The 15,516-nt window shown below is 33.2% G+C and overlaps 1 protein-coding gene across 3 annotated transcripts in view; it reads left to right on the forward strand.

The window, feature by feature from the left end:
* The window catches only part of SYCP1 (synaptonemal complex protein 1), a 145,131-nt gene that overhangs the window by 57,145 nt on the left and 72,470 nt on the right, over nt 1-15,516 (forward strand). For all 3 annotated transcript variants that reach the window (XM_063625815.1, XM_063625816.1, XM_063625814.1), the window contains exons 17-21: nt 249-353; nt 1,300-1,403; nt 2,842-2,959; nt 4,079-4,149; nt 13,975-14,056. In XM_063625815.1, coding sequence (XP_063481885.1) covers nt 249-353; nt 1,300-1,403; nt 2,842-2,959; nt 4,079-4,149; nt 13,975-14,056 — 480 coding nt within the window. The remainder of the gene's footprint in view (nt 1-248; nt 354-1,299; nt 1,404-2,841; nt 2,960-4,078; nt 4,150-13,974; nt 14,057-15,516) is intronic.

A 15,516-nucleotide genomic window follows, 5' to 3' on the forward strand; every position in this document is an offset into this window, starting at 1 on the left:
TAGAAGGAATGATGAGAAATTAATCATCTGTAACTAAATTAATTATTGTGTTCCAGGGCTGTGTCTACTGAATTGTCTGTCATCATGTTTAGTCTTTGAATTTACTTAATATTGACTAATTTTCTCTTTTTAAAGAATTTTAGCTAGGGGGAAGCTCACAGTTCTTTCCACAGCTCCATTTGGGCAGTTTGATTACTTTCAATAGGTGTATGGTTTGGCGTTCCTGATTTGTTAATGTTTAAAAATAGGGAGAAAAGGAAAAGCTTTTATATGAAAATAAACAATTTGAGAAGATTGTTGAAGAATTAAAAGGAACAGAACAAGAACTAATTGGTCTTCTCCAAGCCAGAGAGGTTTGTTTAAGGAAACATTTTTATTTTAAATATTTTGTTAATAGAATATAGATTTATGGATTATGGTATAAGTATTTGTTTTGTTAAAGATTTCTTCACAAAATTCCTTTCCAAGCATTTATTATTACATTAATATGTTTATGATTGATTTAAAACACATCTAGACAACCTCCATATTATAATGTGAGAAAGATCAGCATTTGAAAGATCAATATGATGCATTATGCTGTGGTTTATAATAGTTATATTTCTTGATGTCTTGAGTATTTTTTCTTTTGAGACAGAGTCTCGCTATGTTGCCCAGGCTGGAGTGGAGTAGCTAATTCAAAGGCACAATCATTGCACACTGTAGCTTTGAACTCCTGTGCTTCCTGGCTCATCCCCTCAAGTAGCTAGGATTATAGGGGCACACCACCATGCCTAGCCAAGTATTTCTTAATTGGTACATTTGAAATTTAGCCTTCATTAAGTTAGGTTCTTAGTTTATAGTACTTTTTATAGTGCTCATGTTATAGTTTTAGAATTTGTATTTAAAGTATGTTTCCAGTCCATGACAATATTACATCTTATCTTTTTATAATAATAAGAACATTTTAGTTTTTTAAGACACTATCTGATTTCATCAATTAATATATTTCTCCTTGATAATATAACATTTTAATAGAAATTAATTACTTGGCAGAGTGATAAGAATATTTTATAGCATATAAATGTTTTTCTGGTTCAATTTTACAATATCAAGATAGAATTTTTACTTATATTGAATATGTCATTGTTCATTGTTTTAAAATTATGGTGATTATTCACTTTAAATTTACTCATTTAAATATTTGACATAACCTGCCAAATTTTTGCCAAATATATGACTTAATTACACAGTGACTATACCTTATAAATGAGAAAATTCGAAAAACACTTGCCATAGTTATATATGTTTATTTTGCAGAAAGAAGTACATGATTTGGAAATACAGTTAACTGCCATTACCACAAGTGAACAGTATTATTCAAAAGAGGTTAAAGATCTGAAAACTGAGCTTGAAAATGAGAAGTATGTTTTCCATTTATCTAAAAATAGCTTATGTACTCAATTCCTAAGCTTTCTAGTAATAAACAATAATTTAGTAAATTATATTTAATATTTATTTGAATAGATTTGGAATTGTATTTTATTCTTAAGGATCTAAATAATGTGCTAATTTCATTGCTAAGGAAAGTACATATCACTGACATAAAAAGAGTACATCCCAAAGTTGAGAACCACTTTAGATCAATGTGTTACTTTTCTTAGTGGTATTTAGTTCCCCATAAAAATAATCATTTTCAGTTCTAACCAGTTGTTTTGCTAAATTATTTTATAGGTTTTTGCTGATAAAGTGTCAAAATAAAAATTTATTTCTTACATTATCCAAATAAAATATTGAATTAGATGATTTTTACCTACTCAGTAAGTTTAATTTGGAGAGAAAGCGGGGGAAATTATTATTGTATTATTGCTCAGAGAAAAGTAAATTCAAGTAGCTCGTATAGTGGTGGTGAGCATGATTTTTCCCTTTTGGTGGCTTCTCAGTGCTAGATTAAATATGAGAAGTAAACAGTTTATGCAGCATCCTCTCCCTTCCTTTTTATCTAATTCTCTATTTCTGGTACCTTTTCAATAGTACTTTTTTAAGGGCCCTAGGTTAAACTCATCTATTAACTAATGTCCCTGTTAATGAATGGACTGGTTAGTTATTTGCACTTTAATGTAAATTTGTTATCCTTAGTATATTTGCTTTTCAACTTTTCATGGCTTAGTGAAACACTTTATTTCCTCTTTGATGAATTTCCAGTATCATTAAGTAGAAATAGATAACAGATGCTCCTAAAATCACTCTGTAGAGCCACATACTCCTCTGCCTTCATTTAAAATTGACATTGGATGTAAGCAATACAGCAATAATCTCTCTTCCAATGTAGAGCATTTGAGATCTTTTAAGAGCAAGTTAGGTGTTGTGCACAAAAGTTAAACTTAGTTGTTTTTTTTAATACTTTAAGTTTTAGGGTACATGTGCACAACGTGCAGGTAAAAATATCTTAATTAAACACAGCTCATGCCTCATGTACTACTTTAATCAAGTTATAGGAAGTTTGAAATAACTTCTGAGAGACAGTCTAATGGAGAGGAAAAAATTATTGAAGAAAATAATGTACTCTTCAAAATTTGTGGAAAGTATGAAAGGATGAGCAAACAGGGAACATGCAAGGAAATATATTGTATGACATTTGAAAATTTAGTAAAAAAAAATTTCAAAAATATAAAAATTAGAGGGAATAATGTAATGATTAACCTATCACCCAGCTTCAGGAATTATAAATCAATAGTCAATTTTGTTTCATGTTTTTCCCCCGGCCCTTCATCCCTTTCCCCTATCATTATGTTGAATTAAATTCCATATTATGTCATTACATTTGTAAATATTTTGGTATGACTTTTTTTTAAAAAACAGGCTTAAGAATACTGAATTAACTTCACACTGCAACAAGCTTTCACTAGAAAACAAAGAGCTCACACAGGAAACAAGTGATATGACCCTAGAACTCAAGAATCAGCAAGAAGATATTAATGTGAGTTGAAAAAGAAAGTGCTGGTGACTTAGTTTTCTTCCAATTAGTAGGTTAAAATAGATGACCTCTAAAGACCGTTTGACCTTTAAAGTCTGATTGCTTTAGAGCTAAAACTTTGTTTTAGAAGAAAAATAATGCATATTGGTCTTATAGGGTGGTAATAGGCAACAGAGGCCTGATTAATATGGAGGCCACTCCTAGAAAAAGTTAATCTAATTTTAGGCACCAAGATTTTAAAAAAGTATTTAGTCGGCCGGGCGCGGTGGCTCACGCTTGTAATCCCAGCACTTTGGGAGGCCGAGGCGGGCGGATCACGAGGTCAGGAGATCGAGGCCACGGTGAAACCCCGTCTCTACTAAAAATACAAAAAAATTAGCCGGGCGTGGTGGCGGCGCCTGTAGTCCCAGCTACTCGGAGAGGCTGAGGCAGGAGAATGGCGTGAACCCGGGAGGCGGAGCTTGCAGTGAGCCGAGGTTGCGCCACTGCGCTCCAGCCTGGGTGACAGAGCGAGACTCCGTCTCAAAAAAAAAAAAAAAAAAAAAAAAAAAAAGTATTTAGTCAATAGGTATTTATTAAGTCATATAAGATTGTGGAGGATACAGTGGTGAATAAAATGTCACCCTTTTTCTTTAAAAACTTATGACTTAATAAAAAATAGTAATTTCTCACATAACTTAAGCAAAATAGTATGTCATATATGTTGTTAGTGGAACAAGGTGCTATCAGAGTTTGCAGGATCACTTCTGCTTTGGATAAAGAGAAGGCTTCTGAGAGAATATAGCATTGATTTTGGTCTTAAAAGATGAATTATGAGTTCAGTAGGTAACAATGAATGGAAAACATTACTTGAAGTGACAATATGAACAAAGGATACAGACTCAAAGTAACACTGGAAAACCAAATGATACTTGTTTTGTTAACTGTTATATAGAGATTGTTGGGTGAATAATTAAAGTAAGGCTTAAAAAGTAGTATGGAACTATACAAGTTGAAAAGCCCATTTTTTTTCTTTATATATAACTAAATAAATTTTATGCTGATAGATAAAGGTCTTAAATAGTAGTTTAAATTTTATTTTTGTTTAAACAAAATAATTGATATAAACAACTATTTCTTTAGAATAACAAAAAGCAAGAAGAAAGGATGTTGAAACAAATAGAAAATCTGGAAGAAACAGAAACCCAATTAAGGCAAGACTAACAAATTGGCCTTTTTTTGTCTGGCAAAAGATTTTGATATTTCTTTTCTATTAACTTGTTATCATTAATTTAAATTGGACTGCTGTCAAATATTTTATAAAGTAAAAATTAGACATAAATCACTGTTGTGGAATCCTGCTGAAAAATAAAATTATAATAATGCCTACTTTATACTTAGTGTTAAAAGTTAGTGAGATTAGACAGAAATTTTAAAGCATCATAAACCTTCTAATTCTTTAATATTTAATTAAGAAAATATATTAATCATATTTCATAAAATATAGAAATCTTAAAAATTACTTCTAATCATGTGAACTATTATAATACTGGAGTATTTATACCCACTCTATATTTTAAAGAATGTATTTGGTCATTGCTTATAATCATACATATATAATTTTATATGTGGTTTTTCCATTTAATATTATTTTTAGCATTATTAATGTTTTCATGTGTTTTCACAGTCATCTACTTTAATGCCCATCTACCAGTCATTCAAGTGGATGTAATGACATTATTTTAGTCATTTTTACTTTTGGATATTTATGTTTTTTAGTTTTTCATTTTCATAAATAATACTAGTAAACATGTTGGCACATAAATACTTTTTCCTTATTTTGAATTAGATCATAGTAATAATGATTTCTATGGCATGATGGTTAAATAGTTTCCAATAGGTTGTATCATTGTAAACAATGCAATACAACAAATATTATATGAAAATGCTGGTCCTAAAATGTTTTAATTGATATTGGGTATTATTAATTTATTGATAATTTAAAAGATAAGGATAAGTCATTTTTGATATGATTTATGATTTTTATTTTTTGGATAAGCTTTGGAAGCTTTCAAGTTTGATTTTAGAATTTCTTCTTTTTAAAATTGTCTGCTTATACCTGTTGCCCTCTAATCTTTTGAGGTTTTTTTTAAATTGATTTGCTTGAGCTTCTAAAAATATATTAATCTTTTAACTGGTTAATTATAGCACATATTTTCCCTAACCTGTTGTTTTCCTTTAACTTCAGAGAACTTTTTATTATATGAAAGGTTTCAATTTTTTATTAAACTTGATTGTCTTTTGTGATTTTACCATTGCTTCTTTTAAGGTTTCTTTTTAATTTTCAATTTTTAATTTTTGTGGGTACATAGTAGGTATATATACGTATGGGGTATATAAGACATTTCGATACAGGCATACAATGTATAATAATCATATCAGAGTAAATGGGGTATGCATCACTTTAAGCATTTATCCTTTGTGTTACAAATAACCCAATTATACTCTTTTACTTTTAAAAAAAAGTACATGTAAATTATTATTGATTATAATCACCTTGTTGTGCTATTAAATACTAGATGTGATTCACTTTCTGTTTTTTGTACTCATTAACCATCTCCATTTCCCCCTATCACCACTACTCTTCCTAGCCCCTGGAAACCCTCTTTCTACTCTCTATCTTAATGAGTTCAATTGTTGTAATTTTAGCTCCTTCAAATAAGTGAACATGCAAAGTTTGTCTGTCTGTACCTGTCTTATTTCAGTTAACCTAATGACCTCCAGTTCCATCTATGCTGTTGCAAATGACAAGATCTCATTCTTTATTATGGCTGAATAGTACTCCGTGGTGTATATGCATCACATTTTTGTTATCCATTCACCTGTTGATGGACACTTATGTAGCTTCCAAATATTGGCCATTGTGAACCGTGCTTCAATTAACAGAGTACGAATGTCTCTTAGAGATACTGATTTCCTTTCTTTTGGGTATATACACAGGAGTGAGATTGCTGGGTGATACGGTAGCTCTATTTTTGAGGAAGCTCCAAGCCGTTCTCCATAGTGGTTGTACGAATTTACATTCCCACCAGCAGTGTATGAGTGTTTCCTCTTCTCCGCATCCTTGCCAGTATTTGTTATTGCCTGACTTTTGGATAAAAGCCATTTTAACTGGGGTAAGATGATATCTCATTGTAGTTTTGATTTGCATTTCTCTGATGATCAATGATGTTGAGCACCTTTTCATATACCTGTTTGCCATTGGTATGTCTTCTTTTGAAAAATCCCTATTTAGATCTTTTGCCCATTTTTTCCCATAGGATTATTAGATTTATTCCCATAGAGTTTTTTGAGCGCCTTATATATTGTGTGCATTAGTCCTTTGTCAAATGGATAGTTTACAAATATTTTCTCCCATGCTGTGGGTTGTCTCCTCCCTTTGTTGATTTTTTTCTTTTTTCTTTTTTTTTTTTTTGCTGTGCAGAAGCTTTTTAACTTGATGTGATCTGACTTATCTATTTTTGCTTTGGTTGTCTGTACTTGTGGGATATTACTCAAGAAATCTTTGCCCAGTCCAATGTCCTGGAGAGTCTCCTCGATGGTTTCTTTTAGTAATTTCATAGTTTGAGATCTTGGATTTAAGTCCTTGATCCATTTTGATTTGATTTTTATATATGGCAAGAGATAGGGGTCTAGTTTCATTCTTCTGCATATGGATATATGGATATCCAGTTTTCCCAGCACTGTGTATTGAGACTATCCTTTCCCTAATGTGTGATCTTGGCACCTTTGTCAAAAATGAGTTAACTGCAGATGTATGGATTTGTTTCTGAGTTCTCTGTTCTGTTTCATTGGTCTATATTTCTGTTTTTATGCTACTGCCATGCTGTTTTGGTTACTATAGCTAGGTAGTAGATTTTGAAATCAGGTAATGTGATTCCTCTAGTTTTGTTCTTTTTGCCCAGAATATCTTGGGCTATTCTGGGGCTTTTGTGGTTCTATATAAATTTTAGGATTGTTTCTTTTATTTCCGTGAAGAATGTCATTGGTATTTTGATAGAGATTGCATCGAATCTGTAGATTGCTTTGGGTAGTACAGACATTTTAACAATATTGATTGCTCCAGTCCATGAACACGGAATGTCTTTCCTTTTTTTGTGTGTCCTCTTAAATTTCATTAATCAGTGTTTTATAGTTTGCATTGTAAAGATTTTTCACTTTTTTGCTTGGTTAATTTCTAGATGTTTAATTGTATTTATAGCTATTTTAAATGGGAGTACTTTCTTGATTTATTTTTCAGGTTGTTTGCTGTTGCCATATAGAAATGCTACTGATTCTTTTATCCTGAAACTTTCCTGAATTTGCTTATTAGTTCTAATAGTTTTTTGGTGGGATCGTTAGGCTTTTCCAAGTATAAGATTATACTTGGAAATATACGTATTTCCAAGAAATATACATCTGCAAGCAAGGATAATTTGACTTCTTTTCCAATTTGAATGCCCTTTATTTCTTCCTTTTGTCTAATTCCTGTAGCTAGGACCTCCAGTACTATGTTGAATAACAGTGGTGAAAGTGGGCATCCTTGTTGTGTTCCAGGTCTAAGAGGAAAGGCCTTCAGTGTTTCCCCATTCAGTGTGATACTAACTGTGGGTCAGTCATATATGCTTTTATTATGTTGAGCTATGTTCCTTCCGTACCCAGTTTTTTGAGGGTTTTTATCATGAACAGATGTTGAATTTTATCAAATGCTTTTCAGCATCAATTGAAATGATCATATGGTTTTTGTCCTGTAGCATGTTGATATAATGTATCACGTTGATTTATTTGTATATGTTGAATTATCCTTACATTCGTGGGATAAATCTCACTTGATTATGATTAATGATCTTTTTAATGTATTGTTGAATTTGGTTTGCTAGTATGTTGTTGAAGATTTTTGCATCAATTTTCATCAGGGACATTGCCCTTTAGTTTCCTTTTTTTATGTGTCTTTATTTGGCTTTGGTATCAGGGTAATATTTGCCTCACAGAATGAGTTTAGCTGTATTCCCTCCTCCTTTATTTTTAGGAATAGTTTGTGTAGGATTGATATTAATTCTTCTTTAAATGTTTTGAAAATTTCAGCAGTGAAGCCATTAGGTCCTGGGTTTTTCTTTGCTGGAAGACTTTTTATTATAGCTTTGATCTCATTACTTGTTTTTGGTCTGTTCAGGTTTTAGATTTCTTCATGGTTCAATTTTGGTAGGTTGTATGTGTCTAGATATTTATCCATTTCTTCTAGGTTTTCCAATTTATTGATGTGTAGTTGCTTAGAGTAGCCTCTAATGATCCTTTGAATTTCCGTGATACCGGTTATAACGTCTCCTTTTTCATCTCCTTTTTAAAATTTATTTTGGTCTTCTCTTTTTCTTAGTTCGTCTTCCTAAAGTTTTGTCAATTTTATCTTTTCGAAAAACCAACTTTTTGTTTTGTTGATGTTTTGTATTGTTTTAATTTCATTTATTTCTGCTCTGATCTTTATTATTTCTTCTCTTCTACTAATTTGGGTTTGGTTTGCTCTGCCTTTTCTAGTTTTTTAAGATGCATCGTTAGGTTATTTGACTTTTTAAAACTTTTTTGATGTAGGCACTTATAAACACACCTCTTAATACTCCTTTTGCTGTATCCCATAGGTTTTGGTATGTTGTCTTTCTATTATCCTTTGTTTCAAGACATTTTTCAGTTTTCTTCTTAATCTCTTTATTGAACCACTAACGATTCAGGTGCACATTTTAAAATTTTCATGTGTTTTTACAGTTTTCAAAATTCTTCTTGTTATTAACTTTCAGTTCAATTCATTGTAGTCAGAGTAAGTACTTGATATGATTTCAATTTTTTAAATGTTTTAAGACTTGTTTTGTGGCTTAACATATGATCTGTCCTTGAGAATGTTCCATGTGCTTAGGAGAAGGATGTTTATTCTGCAATTGTTGGATGAAATGTTCCGTAAATATATATTAGGTTCATTTGGTCTAAAGTGCAGATTGCTTGATGTTTCTTTGGATGATCAAAGTCTGGATGATCTGTCCAATGCTGAAAGTGGGGTGTTTAATTTACCAGCTATTATTTTACTGGAACCTATCTCTCTTTAGCTCTAATAATATTTGTTTTATATATCTGTGTGCTCCAGTGTTGGGTGCATATATCTTTATAATTGTTATATTCTCTAGCTGAATTCACCCCTTTTTCATTGTATAATGACCTTCTTTGTCTCTTTTTATAGTTTTTGTATTGAAATCCATAATGTCTGGCATAAGTATAGCTATTTCTGCTCTTTTTTATTTTCCATTTGCATGGAGTTTCTTTTACCATTCCTATATTTTCAGTCTATGTGTATCTTTACAGGTGAATAGATGTTTCTTGTTAGGCAACAGCCTGTTGGGTCTTGTTTTTCTATCCATTCAGTTGCTCTATGTCTTTTGATTGAAGAGTTTAGTCCATTTACATTCAATGTTATTATTGATAAGTAAGGACTTACGCTAGCCATTTCGTTATTTGTTTTCTGGTTGTTTCGTGTTCTCTTCTTTCTTCTTTCCTTCATGTTTTCCTTTTAGTGAAGGCAATTTTCTTTGGTGGTATATTTTAATTTCTTACTTTTTCATTTTTGTTTATTTGTTGTATATTTTTTTATTTGAAGTTACCGTTAGGCTTGCAAAAATATAACCCATTATTTTATTTTTTATTTTTATTTTATTCCATTTTGACAGTCTTATACATGGGTAGATGACTTTATTGAAGAATCAAATGATAGAAAGTGATTCATACTGAGACAACACACACACACACATACACACACAAAACGTAAAAACTCAGTTCTGTCTCTGAAAGTCCATTAATTGTTCCCACTTCTCAATGTTCATCCTTCTAGCACATTTCAGGTCTTCTTTTGTCCCGTTTCCTCTCTGTTCATCTCTGTTCTCTGTTTTCTATTTTTCTTTTCATCCCCAAATTTCTGCCCAGATGAGTTTAGCTGTTTCTTTGTTTCCTAGACCCATTTAATCCATATTTTCAGGATGGCATCAACCAACCCAGGAAGGTTTTCAATGCATTTTCCTAGACAAAGATAGTTTCCTCTCTCCAAAGATTTTTGAAGCTACTTTTAAACAGATAGTTTCACCCCACTGATCATCTCCTTAAGATCCAGATTAAGTAGCATAGGATTCAACAGGTTGAGTCAGGCTGGAAAGAGGTACTCAGTTATATTAAGACATATTTTAAGGCTGAAATCCAGATAGTAGAGTGGCACATCCTGTGAGTTGTGTAATGATTTATCCTCAATATACTTTAATAGATTAAAACTCGCTGACTGATACTAGCTGGTAGTGATCTTCTTGGACAGGGGTGGGAGGGTGGGCAAAGTCTTTGCTTAATTAAGTCTATGTCTCTAGTGCATAAAATGGAACCTGGAACATTTTTTAGATTCTCAATAACTTTTTCTAGACCAAACTGAACCCAGCCAAGTAAGAAAAAACTATAAAATCAACTATTAATAGATGATTTATCTTGCCCCTCACATTTTTAGTCTATTTTCTTATGCTTTCCTTCCAAATTTACTAGACATTTTTTTAGTCTGGCTTATCTGTGTTATGTAAAAGCAACAAAAAGAAAAGGTTTATGCCATCCCAGGGAACATAATAATGGTGGTGGTAGTGTCAGAGTTAGAGTGAGAAAACTATCAATTAAGCCACCCCTCTCTACCTATTGAGTCTTTTTAATGCCAAAATGACAGTATCCATGCATAGTTCTAAAATTGGAGATTTGTTCCATTACACATGTTTATACATTAATAATAATAATACAATCAGATACCACTTTACATATTAGGATAGCTATTATGTAGAAAAAACCAGAAATGTTGAAGCATTGGCAAGGATGTGGATAAATTAAGTCCCTTGTGTATTTCTGGTGGGAATGTAAAATCATGTGCAATGCAGTATGGCAGCCAATCAAAGACTTAAACATAGCATTACCATATGATCCAGGAATTCCACTGTTAGTATGCCATAGACTGAATATTTATGTCCCCCCAAGTTTATATGTTGGAACCTAATCCAAATGTTAGGTATTTAGAAGTGAGGCATTTGGAGATAATTAGGTAATGAAGGCATAACCTTGTGAATGGGATTAGTGCCTTTGTAAAAGAGACCTCAGAAAGCTGCTTCCTTGTCCCTTCCAACACATAAGGACCTAGCAAGAAGATGGCTGTCTATGAACAAGGGAGCAGGCCCTCACCAAATACCGAATCTCTCAGTGCCTTTATCTTAGCCCCCAGAACTGTGAGACAAGTGTTTGTTGTTTAAGCCACCCTGTCTGTGGTATTTTTATTATAGCAGCCTAATGGTAAGACAAGGCATATGCCCAAAAGAATTGAAAGCAATGGCTTTAATAGATATTTGTACACTCATGTTCATAGCAGCATTATTTGTAATAACCAAAAGGTAGAAACAACTCAAGTGTCCATTGATGTATGAATAGATGAACAAAAAGTGATATATTCATACAATAGAACAGGGGTTCCCAACCCCCTGACCATGGACAGGTTCTGTTCTGTGGCCTGTTAGGAAACAGGCCTCACAGCAGGAGGTGAGCAGCGGGTGAGCAAGTGAAGCTTAATCTGTGTTTACAGCTGCTCCCCACTGCTCACATTACTGCCTGAGCTATGCCTGCTGTCAGAGCAGCAGCAGATAGAATCCAATCTATCCCTTAGATTCCCATAGGAGTGTGAACCCTCTTGCAATATAACCCATTATTTTAAACTGATGACAAGTTAACTGATTGCATAAGCAAATAAACAAAGAGAAAACTAATAAAAACTCTATAACTTTGTTTCCCTGGTTTTAAACTTTTTGTTGTTTTTATTTGTATTTTATTATTGTGTTTATGTCTGGAAAAATTGTTATTATTTTTCATCAGTTCATCTTTTTGTCTTTCTACTTAAGATACGAGGCCAGGTAAGGTGGCTCACTCCTGTAATCCCAGCACTTTGGGAGGCCGAGGCAGGCAGATCACCTGAGGTCAGGAGTTTGAGACCAGCCAGGCCAACATGGTGGAACCCTGTCTGTACTAAAAATACAAAAATTAGCCGGGCATGGTGGCGGGTACCTGTAATCCCAGCTACTGGGGAGGCTGAGGCAGGAGAATTGCTTGAATCCGGGAGGTGGAGGTTGCAGTGAGTGACAAGAGTGAGACTCTGTCTCAAAAAAAAAAAAAAAAAGATATGAATAGTTACATTCCACAATTACAGTGTTATAATGTTCTATGTATTTACTGTTACCAGTGAGTTGTGTATCTTCAGATGATTTCTTATTGCTCATTAACATTCTTTTCTTTCAGATGGAAGAACTCTCTTTACCATTTCTTGTAGGACAGGTCTGGTGTTAATGAAATTTCTTAGTTTATGTTTGTCTGAGAAAGTCTTTATTTCTCCTTCATGTTTGAAGGATATTTTCACTGGATATACTATTCCAGGGTAAAAGTTTTTTCCTTCAGCACTTTAAATATGTCATGACCCTCTCTGGGCCTGTAAGGTTTCCATTGAAAAGTCTGCTGCCAGACATACTATATGTTATTTCTTTCTTTTCTCTTGCTGCTTTTAGGGTTCTTTCTTTATCCTTGACCTTTGTGAGTTTGATTTTTAAGTGCCTTAAGGCAGCCTTCTTTGGTTTAAATATATTTGGTGTTCTGATAACCTTCTTGTCCTTGAATATTTATATCTTTCTCTAGGTTGGGAAGTTCTCTGTTATTATCCCCTTGAATCAACTTTCTACTCTTATCTCTGTCTCTACCTCCTCTTTAAGGCCAATGACTCTTAGATTTGCCCTTTTGAGGCTGTTTTCTAGATCTTGTAGGCATGTCTACTAGGCATTCTTGTATTGCTATAAAGAAATACCTGAGACTGGGTAATTTCTAAAGAAAAGAGGTTAATTGGCTCATAGTTCTGTAGGCCGTACAGAAAGCATGGTGATGGCATCTGCTCAGCTTTTTGGAAGGCCTTAGGGAACTTTCACTCATGATAGAAAGCAAAGGAGGCACTTCACATGGCAAAAGCAGGAGCAAGAGTGGTGGGGAGGACACACTTTTAAACATCCAAATGTTGCAAGAGTTCGCTATTGCAGACATCACCAAGCCATGAGGGATCCTCCCCCATGACCCAAACACCTCCCACCAGGCCCCACCTCCAATATTGGCGATTACATTTCAATATGAAATTTGGGAGAGAGCAAATATCCAAAATGTATCATTGCACTTCCCCGCACCCAAATCTCATGTACTTTTCACATTCCTAAATACAATCATGCCTTCCAAATAGTCCTCCAGAGTCTAACTCATTCCACCATTAACTCAAAAGTCCAAAAGCCAAAATCTCATCTGAGACAAAGCAAGTCCCCTCCACCTGTAAAATCAAAACAAGTTAATTACTTCCAAGATAAAATGGATAAATATTCCCATTCCAAAATGGAGAAATCAGCCAGAAGAATTGAGTTCAGGTTCCATGCAAATCTAAAACCCAGCAGGGATGTCATTAAATCTTAAAGCTGCAAAATAATCTCCTTTGACTCCATATGCCACATCCAGAGAACACTGCTGCAAAGGGTGGACTCCTAAGGCTTTGGGCAGCTCTGCCCCTGTTGCTTTGTATTTTGATATTTAGTTTATCTTTCTGTTTTTTAAAACTATAAAAACATTTTAAGCCATGAATTTACTTCTGAACACAATGATGAATTTATGATATAGTGTTTGATATGTAGTATTTCCATGTTCATTATTTTCTAAACAACTTGTTTTTATATTTTAAGTTTCTGTTTAATCCATTAGTAGCTTAGATGAATTCCACATATTTGGGGGCTCTTGTTTGTACTTATATTCTGAAGTATTCAGTTTTGTTTTTTTACATTTGGTTAAAGAATGTGGTCTTTAAGACTTCCTTATTTTAAGTTATTTGAGATCCTCTTTAGGCCTAATAATTTTTAGTATTATGTCACTCTTCCATTTTCTTTTAGAAATGAACTGGAATATGTGAGAGAAGAGCTAAAACAGAAAAGAGATGAAGTTAAATGTAAATTGGACAAGAGTGAAGAAAATGTATGTTATATTTAATAATAGATTGTATCACAAAATTTCAAATCATAAAAGCAACACCATATGTCTAAACTAAAATAAAGGGAAGTATACTGCTGTATAAATAATAGTGATCTAAAGACTGTCATCAGCCATCAACCTTAAATATCTAGGAAAAGTTGGGTTATTTTACTATTAATCTATTATCTATATCTAGAAGAAATAGTGGCATAATTCTGATTTTCTTTTAACATGTGTTCAATATTTAATGTAGACTTAACATTTTTGAGGCTAAATAAAAGGCTCATACTTCAGTAATATAAAATATATGGATGACAAATTGTTTAATAAGTTTGTGTCATGCTTTGGTGAATATGATATCAAATTAAGATAATAAGGTTTTTAGGGAAGAGTGTCATGAAAATGGAATAGTACAAGATATGTGACATGATTATAGTATATATTATACAGAGTGGAAGAAAATTGTGCCGAAGTGGAAGATTGATCTAGATTATGAGGTCTTTGATTGTCTTTTTTCGTTCATTCAACAAATATTATTGACCACCTACTATGTGCCAGGCACTGTTCTGGGTGTTACGTTTGGATTTCATTTATTTGGTAGAGAGTAGTGATCTAATTAAAGTTTTTTATTGAGGAGGTGACACCTTTTAATATTTGAGAATGGAATGGGGAGAGATAAAAGGCATTGGAATCAGTTGGAAAGCTATTAAAAGTCACCTTGAAAGTTCTAAAAAAATCTTGGAGAAGACTCTGGCGTAGTTCAGTTCACACTTATTCCTGAGTCAATCACTGTGGCTAGGGGATAGAGTAACCTAGCTAAGCCTGAACTGCATGTCGAATCTTAGAGATAGCGTTAGCCCCCATCGAATTACATGAACTCAGCAGGACTACTATGGATTTTATAGTAGAGGAATTCTTGCAGTAAAGGGTGCTGGCCAGATCAAAACATAGGTTCTCTATTTGGATACTATTAGAGTCTATAGAAAGGACATCTAATCCGAACTTGAGCTAGGCGTGCTTCCTGAAAGAAGTCACATTCAATGTGAAGCCTTAGATTAATAGGAATTAGTGGAGGACAGGTGGTGGACACAAGTATAGCAAGAAGGATAATATTTTAAGTTAAAAAAACATAAACATTATATGGGTAAGCCTGAAAGTATCAGAGCATGGCATATTTAAGTAACTACAAAAAATTCATTGTGACTAAAAGATGGAGTTTAAGGTAGTGGTGGCAGAGGGCAGAGTGAGGAAAGATGAGGGTAGGGAGAGGTAAGCATGGAGAGATTAAGGTGGGGAAAAATGAGGGTGGGTCATTTATGGCCACCTAAGCTACATTTAGGAGTTTGAGGTCATTGAAGAATTTTGACATGAGGATTGTTAAAATTATATTTACACTTTTGAGAGCTGTAAAACTATTGGAATAGTTCAAGGATGAGATAAGGTACCATTTTAAAGGGCTTACA

The sequence above is a fragment of the Symphalangus syndactylus genome, chromosome 12, assembly GCF_028878055.3.
Source record: "Symphalangus syndactylus isolate Jambi chromosome 12, NHGRI_mSymSyn1-v2.1_pri, whole genome shotgun sequence".
NCBI lineage: Eukaryota > Metazoa > Chordata > Mammalia > Primates > Hylobatidae > Symphalangus > Symphalangus syndactylus.